The 14,312-nt window shown below is 30.7% G+C and overlaps 1 protein-coding gene across 3 annotated transcripts in view; it reads right to left on the minus strand.

Annotated features, from left to right (window-relative positions):
* SMC2 (structural maintenance of chromosomes 2) overlaps window positions 1-14,312 on the minus strand; it is a 169,523-nt gene that overhangs the window by 36,177 nt on the left and 119,034 nt on the right. For 2 of the 3 annotated variants that reach the window (XM_085824802.1, XM_085824804.1), the window contains 2 exons: window positions 6,337-6,483; window positions 4,310-4,514 (listed from right to left, as the gene is read on the minus strand). In XM_085824802.1, the coding sequence (XP_085680928.1) occupies window positions 4,310-4,514; window positions 6,337-6,483 (352 nt within the window). The remainder of the gene's footprint in view (window positions 1-4,309; window positions 4,515-6,336; window positions 6,484-14,312) is intronic. The other variant, XM_085824803.1, reaches the window with a different exon arrangement.

A 14,312-nucleotide genomic window follows, 5' to 3' on the forward strand; every position in this document is an offset into this window, starting at 1 on the left:
AGAAGACAATACAGTGACTCCATGTGGGTGATGACCCCCATGGAAGATCACGGAACCTGCGGCAATGGTCGCCACAAATTTTAGCAGTTTTGATATTTCTTTAACTTATAATAATTTTACAATTATCAAATATTTTTACACAATGTATCTGAAAATAGATAAATATAAGACGATACAGACTAAGAAAAAATGAAAACGTTTCAACGCATTCTTTTTATAATAAAAACATTAATTTTACTTGCTTTGCAAGTGGCACTGCCATTTCATCAAAGGCCTTGCGTATGCAAGATCGAGTAATTTGGTAATGCATGTGCGTTGGGCCATCTTTGATTTCATCATTGCCTTCAGTTGTCTCGCCATTGTGTCTGCTATGCGGATCATTTTCACATGTTTGAGTGCCCCTTCACTCCGAATATATATATATATATAAGGTGAGGTGATATTGTCCCATTAAAACAGGAACTCCGACACTTTTGTCATCATTGTTTCGTTCATTTAATTAGCAAGTAAGTTATAGTTATTTTACTTTAAATAAGGCCCCCTAGTTTTCTCAACAATAATTATTATCAAATATTTTTTACAAATCATGGGTAAGTGGTTGAGTTTAGGTAAACGAGATTAAAAAACTGAAAACAATGAGAATTATCTCCGGTACCTAGCATGAGCACAGTTAAAATACAAAAAAAAAAAAAAAAAAAACGAAAATATGACACATCATATTTGGAATTTGGTTTTACTTCTTGTAATTATGATGGAATTGAAAAGCCATTATGCTTTATTCCGCACTGCAAGAAACCCAAACAATACTTTGAACGACTTTTGAAATCATCAAATCAGCAAAAATTTGGCTTTGAGAACTTTGTTAAAATGAATGAAAAGTATTTACTTGCATCTTATTTAATCACACACACACACACACACACACAAAAAAAAAAAAAAAAAAAAAAAAAAAAAAAAGGGCCTAGTCAGTTGGAGAAAATCTAATATTACCCGCTGCTATTAAGATGTCCGAAATAATTCGTGGCAAAAAGTACACGGATGAAATCTGTAAAATTCCATTATCCAACAATATTGTTTCAAAGCGAATTTCAGAAATTAATAAAGATCAACATCAGCAGCTAATAACTAGGCTCAAAATGAGTCCTAAGTTTGCACTCCAGTTGGATGAATCAACTGATATTACCAACTTGTCTCAATTATTAGTGTTATGTTAAGATATATTTTTGAAGGAGGTATTCATGAGAAATTTTTGTTTTGTCACTTTTTAGATAGACACACAAGAAAAGAGGACATTTTTTTAAAAGTTGATAAATTTTTCATTAAAGAAAATTTGAAATGGAAAAGTTGTTGGCATTTGCACAGACGGTACTCAAACGATGGTCGATGAAACAATTGGAATTCTATCCAAAGTTAAGAATAGTGGCAATGAACATATAACATTTACTCATTGTATGATACATCGAGAGGTCCTGGCGGCCAAAAAAATATCAGCGGAGTTAGATGCTGTGCTTCGAGATAGTGTTAAAGCGCTTAACTTTATTAATTATTCCCGGCGAAGGCGTTTGCTATTTTTCATCTTTCCTGCTTCCAAAAGTATATCTAATGTCTCTACAAGGTTATTAAAATTAAAAGGAGTTCTTTTCTTTCTAACCAAACAAAAATCTGATTTTGCGAATTTATTCCATAATAAGTTGTGGCTACAAAAACTGTGTTATTTGAGTGGCATATTTGAAAAACTAAATGAACTACATTTGTTGCTTCAAGGAAAAGGTTGTAGCATATTCATATTCAAATAAAAAACTGATGCTTTTATTAAGAAAATTACCATATGGAGAACCATGGTAGAAAAGGGTTCATTAGAAATGTTTGTCACAACAAGTGAATTTTTAAATGAAAATGATGAAACAGATAATAAAAAAGATGACTTGTTAAAAGTGATAAATGAACATCTTCTCAAAGTCTTGAGAAAAACTTTGAGAAATATTTCCCTTAAGTTTAGTGCCGAAGAATTAATATTGATTGTGAAACCATTTGGAATTAATGTGGAAAATATAAACTCATTTGCCATTAAAATAACAAGAACTTGCCGATTTATCAAATAATTCGGGGTTGAAACTTGATTTTAATAGGAAGTCCCTAGAAGATTTTTAGCTAGGAATCGCAAAAGAATTTCCTATGATTTCTGAAACTGCCATAAACTTTCTTTTACCTTTTTGTATAACATATTTGTGTGAGACAACATTTTCGTCTCTAACCACCATAAAATCAAAGTGTCGATCATATGTAAAGAATATTGAAGAAGTGCTTTGTCTTGCCGTGTTGACTATTTTGCCCCAAGATTTGACAATTTAATTAAAAATACACAGTCACAGCCTTCCCATTGATATTTAATCCTTGCATATGCACTGTTAGAAGTAGTGGGTTTTCTCAGAAGTCACCTTCCAAGTGGCTACACTGAATGGACAGACTACCTTAGCAATTGAATTTATTTTTATAATTGAGTTATAATTTTTATAATTGAGTTTAATAAAAGACGGGGTTGTCCACTTTAGTGGTCTTGTGGTTTTAATCACTTATGTTTACTAACACTTATGTCTTAAGTTTGTTACTTATTTAAAATTTTCACATTGCTCTATGTCATAATATTAGAAATTAATGACCTAAAACTGCGATAGTATACAGTCAAAAGTCTTTAATCCGAACTCGTCGGGACTTCGGCGATTCTGGATTATTGGTTTTTCCGGATTATAGATCATAAGTTTAAATCTGGTAAGATGGCATGCAGAAATTATAAAATTAAAAATATGAAACCGTAATTTATGAAATAAAGAGCAATTATGACAATTATGATCTAAATAATATCAAATTTTACCCCCCCCCAAAAAAAAAAAAGAGGATATTTATTTGTTTACTTTATTAAACATTTCTTTCAACGCGCACATGCATAAAGCACACATTATGCATAGTCGAAATTAGAAAATTTCAACCAGAAAACTATTTGATGTGTATTCGTTACATTTATAATTATGAGGAATTTGATTTAAATCATATCAAAGAGGGAGTACATCGAGATGAAATACTACATTTAGTAAGGAATTATAAGCCGAATAAAATAAAAACATCTGCCCTGAAAATAAGGATAGTGCTGACAGATCAACTTCCAGTTCATTGCGCACCGCAATGTCTCCCCCACCCCCCGCAGAGCAGCGTGAAATTGATAAACAGATTTTGGAATGGTTAGAGAAACAAAGGATATGCCTTTATCCATTTTTTTGCAGCAATTCACCTTTTTGTTTGATGGACATCGAAACATGCTTTCGCTTTGTAGATCCTTTAGCAGCTCCAGAATCGGCAATTCTTTTTGACATAATAGAAAACTTTTATAAAATTGCTTTAACAGTCTGCAAAACATAATAAGCCGAATCCAATTAGAAGATTAAGGAACAATGCAATCTGCAACATTAACTGAAATAGAAAATTAGATAATTTTAACTTAGCTTATACCATACGCTATACATTAAACACGCATGCGTAAACGTATTTTGTGCATGCGTAAAGGTATTACGCGCATGGGTAGACGCATTTTGCGTTTACGCATGAGCAGAAAGTTTGTAGCTTTGAGGTCCGGATTATAGATCATTCCGGATTATGGACATCCGGATTAAAGACTTTTCACTGTATTATAGTACAAGTGAAAAATTTGACAGTATCACTCATGCATGTGTCAGATTTGCACAATGCTTATGGGGTCTCACAAAATTTTCATAAATATTATGGGGTCCTGGGGTCGCAAAAAAAAAAAAAAAAAATCTTAGTGATAAAATGGGGTAACGAAAGTTCCCCAAAATCTCAGTGATAAAATGGGGTAAGAAAAGTTTAAGAAGTCCAAGATTGAACAATGGGGGAAACATTATCTGCCAACTACAAAAACACTAATAAAGCACTAACTGTGTAAAACTGATTTTAGAAAAGTTTACTATTGTCACATTAAAAAAATTATTTCTCAGTTGTTAAGGCAATTATTTCCATCGGACATGAGACATATAACAAATTATTAAGTTCTGACATGTTCACTGTTGCTTAAAAATAAGTAATTTGAACTTATGTAACAAAGAATATTCTGATTATTTTTAATTTTTTTACCCATAACTTCTACTGTAAACTGCAGCAAGATTTGAAAAGCATTACCTGAATCCCAAACAACTAATGCAACAATCTATTAGTATACATTAAAGAAAAAAATTTTTAGTGAAAATATAAATATTGATTTCAGGTACATGATATGATACATAAGTAGAACACATTTTACCCCCAGATAATGTTCCTGAAGGATCAAACACCTCCCCCTCTAATGTTACGCATCTTTTCTGGATATTATTAGCAAAGGCTACTTTTTTGGCATATTCCATATCAGGGCAAACAAAAGTTCCACCAAAAACATATTCCATTGCAGGAGTAAGATCTTTAGTAAAGTCAACACGTGATAATGCAGTTACAGCATTCCTTGGTCCAACCTAAAAATGCAATAAATACATAATACAAGTATTAAGAGAACAGCCTTAGATTACTATATTACATCAGTTATAAATTAGACCACTAAAAAAATGATAACTTTTGGTTTTAGTTAGAATTTCTCAAATATACTCTTTCTTTCCATGGATTAGTTCTCCAGAATGAATTTAGAAATACTGACTATTTTATGATTACATGCATGAAAATTAAAAACGGGAGGGGGGGGGGGGAACTGTACAAACTTATATATATTTGCAGTTAAATTTGTGAAACAGTAATACAAAAGTAAGTATTAGAAATAGAAGAGGGGGCTTTTCCCTCAAAATTTTGAAACTTGCATTCAAAATAAATTTTTGTGGATTTTTGTAATAATTTCTTAAAAGAATGAAAGCATCAACACTTTTGTAAGCAACACTTATTCTTAGTTTAATAACAAACATCAGGATTGAAGAATTCCCCTCCCCTGCTTCAACAGAGAGCTGAAATGAATTTTAGAAAATCCATAATGTGCATAATATTGAAAGCTCTATTCTCAAATACCCTAAAAAATAATTTTCCATTCTCAGCCTTATCTCAAATACTCTATAAAAGCTATTTTTTTAAACTATGCTTAAGCAGTGTTTTTGATTTTGAGAAAAAGATTATCAAGATTTTTATTTAATTAAATCACCAACTCTAAATTGTCTCTCAGTGCCATTACATTTATATGTTGTATGGAGGATATGCTGAAGTTTGGTATAAGGCTATGTAAAGTGAATATGCCCTGGTTAAAAATGGTACATGAAATTAGTAAAATGAGACCTTATTCTGTATCAACTAAATTTTTTAATGGCTTATGCTAACAGAGATTTAAAAGAGGAAATTTTAATGGAACAAGTAAAATGTTTTGAAGGTTTGAAATAAAGTGGAAGACAACAGTATGAAAAATTAGACAAAAAATTCAAAAATTTTGGATTACAACCATAATAACCAGGTAAGTGTGTTTACAAGATTAAACAAATCAAATTAATTTAATTAATTTGATTTGTTTAGTTAATTCTAATTAATTTGTTGAGTTAATTCTAATTTTATATGTAGAAGACTTAATAACAGCAACAAATAACTGTGATTTATATTCTGACCTTAATTAAAGATTACCTTTCTAAGGAATTTCATGTTAAAAATGAAGGCAAAATTCATAACTGTTTTGGAACAGAATTTAATCAAGATGTAAATAACAATTCTATTAGTTTATCTCAGCAGAAATATGTTGATAACAGTTTACAAAGATTTAAAACACCTTTGTAAAATTGACAAAACCAAGCTCTCGGTGTAAAATTAAGTAAAGAAATATGTTCTCCTGAATGTGTTTTGGTTTGATTTGATTCGTTTGATTACGACAAAGCACTCGAGAGCTATCTGCCTAAGGGGAAGGATGCCTTTATGGAGGACTTTCTAAGGGAAACTTACATATATACACATCACACACGGGAAAAAACATGAAAATTTCCATGAAACAAGCCTGATCGTCGTATCTGAACCTCAGACCGAACTACCAGCAATTTTACCACTTGGACAGCTGCTGGAGGGGTTTCCCTTCTAAAAATGAAAAGGAAGAAATGAACAATATACCTTATCACTATCTAAATGGTTCACTTATGTGTCTTTCTATGTTTACTAGGCTAGATATTACATCACTATTAAGTCATAAGAGAAAATATTTTTCTTTAACGACCCCAAATTGGCAAATTTTCAAAAATTGCTTATTCTAATGTCATAAGCTGTGCACATCTTTCATCCTCTACTGTATAAATTAAAAATATTAGACATAAAAAAATAACAAACCAGAGCCTGGGCATTTTGAACTATCTTATTGTCAATTGGACGACCAATAATTTTATTCAGAGGGATAAAAGTGCATCTTCGTTTTAATTGTCCTCGGTCCAGCAATAATTTCCCAGTTAGTTCATCATCCACAATTATATTATAAAGCTGTAATATATACATATTTCATTATAAAAAATATAAAAAAGTGAATAGTGACATCACTAATAATAAACAGCAGTAATAATAATAATAATAATAATAATAATAAATCAGTGTTTTAAACCCATAATTTATCTAATATTTTTTTAAACATTTAGCAGCAATTTGCTGACACTAAATGGATATGATGTGCTTTTGGGAAGTAAAGCATGTTTAAGTATTCTTCTAAGCTATTCCATCCTATTTACCAGGGTTTGTACACATTTCTGAACACAGAAATTATGTACTTTTAAGGACTTTTAATGAAAAAAAATTAAGGACCTATGAGCAAATGGGAACTGAATAATTTCAATTAAAAATATTATCTATGCCTGAATTTCACTTTTGTAATACCATCCTAAAAATAAAATAGATCCATATGTTGGCTACATTATTATTAAACAAATTAATTAGCATAGTTATTAATAAGTTTGAGAATAAATAAACTTTATGAAATTTATCAAATAGCATTAAATATTTTACACTCATAATAGTTGGACATATTTGAAAAAAGATAAGTGACATTTTATTTTTGTTTTACTAACAGTTAGCTTTGTGTTGATTTTTTTTATGTCTCGTTTTATCACAAACTTTCCCAGTTTAACAAATAGCAGGTAGATTTTATGCCAAGCACCATAGGTTAAAATGAGAAGTAAAGTCAAAATCAGCATGATTCATAACAAAAGACTGGCTGCTGTCACCGCCGTTGCTTGCCTAGAGAGAGATCTGCTGATCAGAACAAACCTGAAAGGCCTGATGTAGACATGGTTAGGAAGTTTTGAAAGTTAGTTGGGCTCTGTCTGACACAGTTAGTGTCATAGCTTTGTGTAGTGTTTCAGGGCTTGTAATCCAGTTAATATACTTTAAGTTAAAGCAACTAAAGCACCAGAGATGATGAAATATTCTGTATTATTTTAAGCCTCCCTTTGGTCTGAATATGGAAACCACTAGTTTCTGCGTGCTTTATCTTCTAACTTGTCAACCTCTCCACAATGTACTTGTGAGGGTTTACTTAATCTGGTAAAAGTTAAGAGTCCAAAACTCCCCAACATATGTGAAGCAAATTATTACATGTCTGAAAGTAACTATAAAGTCAGACATAGGTTTAAATAAGCCTCTTATTTAAAAAAGAACTTAGAACATAAAGGCATGTTCTGATGCTAACAAAATCAATTGCAGTTCGTGGTGATGTAATTACAGACCATAAATTTAATTTTAATTTAAGCTGGCTCAGTAACTCTATCGCCATAACAAGCTTTAATGTTGGCATCGTTAATGAAAAGAAGAATAATTACAAATTATCAAAGCTGGTAGGAACTAACGCAGCAAGCAAATGGAGGTCAGAAACACACACTGTCTTGCACTCCAAAAACCTCGGTTTAAAAACTGTCTAAGTGATTTGCATTCTGGTGAGGAAATATAAATGAGAAATTATAGTAAAGACTGAAATTATAAACAACTGGGTAATTTACATAATAATAACTGTACATATCGTTGAAGAATAATTTTCTTCCTCTTCATGTATTCATTTTCTTCTTCAACACATTTCGTTTTCATTTTAGAATTTTTGGATTTAGTTAAAGATTTCTGTTATTCTAAAAAAAAAAAAAAAAAAAAAAAAAAAAAAAAAAACTAAATGCATTTAGAAAGTATAGAAAAGGCTGTAAATTTTATTTTAGTATTATGAACATTCAGAAGAAATATGAAATATATATGGTAAGGGCTGGTGTGGCTGAATTTTTTTAATTCAGTGACACGTGCAGCAAAATCTAGAAATGGGAAAACTTTTAGAATTTAGAGCAGGCACTGGAAGCAGAATTTAGAAAAGCACTAAACAGCTAAATTTAGAATCCACAGAGATTGCATCAGTTGGGAAAATGCCTATCTCCAGCCCTGTGTTTGATGAATTAAGACATATTAGATGAATCTTTTAAATTGTCAGTTTTCAATTTCTTTATTAATAAAAAAATTCCTTTCTATAATGCCTGTTCAGGTGATAAGTTTAGAAGCATTTCTGACATTTCCATGCTTGTGTCTAGTGAAAAGTAGAGAAAATAAAGGGAAGATAAACAAGCTAAGAAAAAGATTCTAGTATCAAAAGTAAAACATTCAAATATTATGTTTTCATTGTTCTTGCAGACACTCTCCAAAAAGTAAGAAATTCATCGCAAACTTTCTGTAAAATACATCCATTACATGTTAATATCATGGACACATTTATTTTGTCACATTTTTCTGGCATCTTCTAGAATTGTGTGTCTATAAATCTTGCCTTCAAATCCTTCTAAATATTTTAAAACTGCAATGTCTAAAATTCTAAAGAAAAATTACCCCTAATAATTCTGTAACAGTAAAAAGCCAGAAATATTTTGGCAAAAAAAAAAACAGACTTGAAAATGTGTAAAATTAATTTTACAGAGAAAAATGATGCATATTCTCAAAATTCTGAATATTCTTAGATAATTACAGGGGAAAAACTCTTACTATAAAAAAGAATTCAAAAGAAGACATTTTTAATTAATTACATAGCTATTTTCCTTTTGCTAAGAGCTGTTTTGTAAATTGTGCTTAGCATTATATCTTGTTTATTTTTCATATTCAAAATATCATACAATAGGCAGAGAAAATGGAACTTTATATAATATGACAGCAAAAAATAAAAATGTTTTATTTTAATGTTTTTTAATATAATTTCAATATATTACCATTATTTTAATAAAATTTATCAATGTTACAATGTTTTTTAAAAAAATGTCGAAAAATTCCCAGATCTCGGAATTAAATTTTTTTTAGAGAAACTGGTCTTAAAATCGTGAAAATGTTCATAAGTTGTTAAATTTAGAACCGTTTTATAAAAGAATTCACATCCCTAAAAGCGAAAAGTTGTTTAAGAGCTCTTTATTAGAAGAATTGAAATGATTTCGAAATGCTTATGTTTTACTTCTCGCTCAGAAACTCGAGTATCCCATTATTTATATTAGAAATAGGAACAAATTATAACCCATGAACCCATTCAAAAGATAACCATATTTGTCAGTGAATCACCAAAAATATTCCTCCAAAATGCTAATTCACACTCAAAATGGCAATCGTAAAAACAGACAGAAATTTCAGATAATTAAATTAAGGACCTTCTGCTGATTTTGGCCGAAATTAAGGACTTTTAAGGAGTCTTAAGGACCATACAAATTCTGTTACATATAAAAAGTATGACCTTGAAAAATATTTCTGAATATTTTTAATTAGTGTATTTATTTTTGAAAACTAATTTCTTGCAGCCAAATAAAATCAATTATTAATAATGGAATTTAAAATATGTTACAGCAAGCAATTCTCTTTTGATACAAGATATTATATAATTATGTAGCAAGGTAAATAAGAAGTTGCAAAAATATTAAAACTAGGACCCGAATCAGTGGCAGCTCTTCCATCTGTGCACATGAGCAAGTGAACCCTCCCCCCCCAAAAAAAAGAAGAACTAAATTTATTAACAAATTAAATAAAATAATATCACATACACTTCTTGTTTTTTTGTCAATTTCCTGGTTGAGTTTCTCATCCTTCTTTTAAAATACACTAACATGTAGCTAATGTACCATTCATTACTATAGCATAGAGCATTTGGCTTTTCCTCGATCACAGGTACAATAAAAGAAATTCCCTTGAAAACTAGTTTATGGGAACTAAGAAGTTGACAGAAGAGTGGGAAAGGAAAAGTACCACTGATACCATCACATCTGCACATCTTCAGTGTGTGGCAGCTGATATTTTTTGCAGTTATCTCGCCCAAATTATCCCTTAGTTTGCTATATTTAGTTTATTCATTTTTCCATTTCCCCCCTTTTTTATTGTTATCCTTTTTATACATATTTTTTACGAACAAGTATAAGCAGTTAAGATGGCACTTAGTAAAATAAGTGTTTTGGAACAAAAGCAATTAGATTTTTCAACATTGTCTTTGAAAAGAAAAATTTAAATGAAATTAATCACGCCGACACCTTTCCTAAACTTTACACCCACGTGACAAAAAATAAAACTAGAGAAATGTTCATAGATTAGTGGAAGCAAATCAACTAATAGGATGTTTTGTTTTCCATGTCTCTTGTTTGCAAAACAGTATGGTGCTTCAGGTTGGGTGAGTTACAGTGGAGGTGATTTGCTAGGAAAGGTGGATATTTGCTTACAATTTAACAGTGCATTTCACTTAAATGCTGAAAGACACGCTGAGGAGGCTCCCAAAAATCTCTACATTCTAACAAAAATTATTCATTGCATTCTATTTTGTGGTGTATTTAACATGATAAATGCGAGTTTTCATTAAATCTGGGAGTTTTGGGAGATCTTATCAACTTCTCAGTAGAACTTGATTTGTCTCTTAAAGACCATAAAGACCATTTCTCTAGAGTCAATGTTTTTAAAGGAAAACCAAAAGAAATTCAAAATAATTTATTAGACTGCATGCTTACTGTTTGTCAGAAATGCATGAAAAATGAGATCTCAAAAGCAAGTTCTGTTTCAGTAATAACAGATGAAATTACTGATGTGTCATCTATTTCCCAAGTGGTTGCTGTTTTTCGTTTTTTTTATGTTTTAAGTAACTGATAACCGGCTGAGAGATTCTGTAAATTCATGTATCCATCTAGCCATGAAGCAAAATCTATAGCTGATTACATCCAAGCAAGTTTAGGAGAAGATTAGAGGCAAACCTGAGAAATTAACTTTGCAGATTTACAATGGTGCAAGCTGATGTTCCAGTTTTTATTCAATGTCCATACAAGAATGCACAATTTGTGCAATGCTATGCACAACAGTTCAATTTGATTGTTGGGAAAGCAACCAGTCAGAATCAGCAGGTTCGAGTATTTTTTTCCAAACTGAACTTATTACCTTATTACTAATTTTTTCAGTAATTCTCAATACTGTCATGAAACTGTTAGAAAAAGGATACCCCATAGTTCGGTTATTGGATGGAATTTTAAAGTCGAACCACCAGCACAGTGTTACATATATTGTTGTGTTGAATTACAGTGTTGAATTTTCCAGTATAGGGAACAGTTGAATAAATGCATATAGCAAACTTTAGCAATATGTCAAGCAAGGGCTATTTGCCATGTGTTAGAAGAGTCAAACTAGTGATTTGGCTTGCAGAATTTTCCAGTATTATAGCACATGTCAATGTGTTATACAACCTGCTTCAGAAAACATTAACTGATGTAACACTCATTAGTAAGTAACGCAAGTAAACAGTTTCAAGCAATCATTATAGAAAGAAAAGAAATGAGTGGAGACAGTGACAGATGAGATACTGGAATCATAAGAAAGTTCAAGAAAAAAGGAAGCAAGAAAATATATAAATAGAACTGCAGCAACTAAAAATATATGTGATGTTATCACAAATCAAGTAAAAGAGAGATTTTGTTTTATTTCTCACTATTCCGGTGTTTGTCTCCTTGAAAAATTCCAGAAGCATGAGAAAAAGATTCCAGCTCAGAATCTTGACCAAATAATTTATGTTTATTTCGTGTTACAAAACAATCGTCTGAAAATTGAATTAGGTTTAATTTACAGAAGAAAGATTTTAGAAATATGACATGTGCCATTAATCTTCTACGATTTGGATTTGTTGTAGAAAACAACTTATGGACTACGTTTTTGGAGACCTACAAACTATTAATAAGTCTTGTTACTATTCCAATAACCACTGTCGAGAAGTTTAGTGATGCTTCTTAACTCTAAAATGAGTCAAGACATTTTTAAAAAGCACTATGCTCGAGGACAGACTAAGCACATGCTATCAATTGAAAAAAACATGATAAATGACATACTTAAATTCAATAAAAATGCTATTGATTTGTTTGCCTCAAAAAAAAAGGGGGGGGGACAAGTGGATTTAATTTACAAAAATTGTACTTTACTATTTTATAACTAAAATTCAAAGATATATTATAAGCAATATTATGGTTTTATTGCATTCCATTGTAAGAAATAAAATGTTACAATTATTTTACTCATGAGAACTTGTTTTCTTTTAGTTATATTGCTTTGCTTTAATTTCTGAAACCATGAATGTATTTTAACTTGCAACATACATAACATACATGTATTTATTTTTCGAAATCTGTTTTATGAATCTTTATTTAAATAACCCACAAGCCACTACTGACTCAAATCAAAGCGTGCTTTATGGAAAGATAACATTACCTTCATTCAACTTACTGCAAAAATTTGTCAACTTGGCATGATAAAGAGATGCAGTGTAAAACTCACACTGTTTAAAATATTCATTCATTAAAATTTTAATAATTTTGAATAAGTAATAAATTTCATAAATTAAAAATGCATCTGATGGCTTTCAATATACCTTAACTGATGAAATGGGCAATGAATTTTCAAAATCCTCATGCAAGCTTATCTAACAACTAATTACACTATGCATTTTATTGTAAAAAATCTGATGTGTACACCGCATGACTTCCTTCTACAGAATATTAAATTATACACATTTTTTCTTGTATTTAAACTTATTGGATTGAATTAAATCTACTTCGCTGACACTGCATAAACCACAATAGAATAAACACATTCTTTAAAATTCACTCTATTTGTTTACCATAGCGACAGTCTGGCGCTAGGTTCACTTAACAGTATTATATTTTGTTCATATTATAACTCAGAATACACAAAATTTATATCATTTAAAGAATTATCTAATTGTTGCCACAAGTTATATTCAAATACTATAATAAAGCTAGAACGATGTATAAAAGAAATTAAGCAAACAAAACAAAAAAGAAACAGTTTTTCACAGACAATTGAGTATTTCTCATTCAATTAATTCAGTTCTCACTTCGCGACAAGGCAAAAATACATAAAAACTCAAAATATCTGTATTAAAAATTACGAAGTAATTCTTAAACACATATTTCCTCAAAAAATTCCAGACAGGATTAAGCATGATTTAATTCGCAATAATAAATGAAGGCGCTTATCTTTGTTGTTGTGAAGCTCAGTTTCTCTAGCTTGGCAACAAATCCACTATCCTGCTGTTTCAAATGTAAACAAGCAATGGTCGCCATCAAAAAAATTATTAGGCTTAGTGGCACTTAAACAACTTTAAAATTGTTGATAATTCTAAAAATATTGCCTACAGATTTACTAAAGGCATAAAAATCTTAACCAGAAGATAAGAACAACATAATTCAATCATTTTTAAAGCAAAAAATGTACAATTTACAAATATATAAGTGTAAAGAAACTGAGATCACTGAGCCGGGTAACAGAGTGGATATATATATAAATATATTTATATACGTTTGGTACGGCCGATTGCAACCAAAATACGAGGTGCACATCTACATGTTATAGCAGTCCTACATACAAAATTTCAACGTTCTGAGGCTGCTCGTTTTTGAGTTATGTGAGATACGTACGTACATACGTTCGTACAGACGCCACAAAATATTCTCTTCAGAGTTCATTTTAAAGCAGTTTTACCATTTTTTTGAAGGAAAAGAGTATTTCATTTTGTCCTTACGTACAGCTATCACGCAAAAACTTCCTTAAATTGCATTTGATAGCGGTCAAAATGGATATTTTCGTTGAAATATGCTGCCTGAAACTTTTCGCGATTACAATACTTCCTTTTTATTTCGTACAAGGAAGTAAAAATCGGATGTCTATGCCACATGACTTCCTTCTACAGAATATTAACCCTTAGCACTCCGTTGGCTCCACTATGGAGCTGTTCGTCATTTGTTCCGTAACTCGGTAGGCTCCGTTGTGGAGCCCAATGTTTT

Source organism: Stegodyphus dumicola, chromosome 10 (assembly GCF_044657685.1).
Source record: "Stegodyphus dumicola isolate Sdum_Otavi_A_Nest chromosome 10, ASM4465768v1".
NCBI lineage: Eukaryota > Metazoa > Arthropoda > Arachnida > Araneae > Eresidae > Stegodyphus > Stegodyphus dumicola.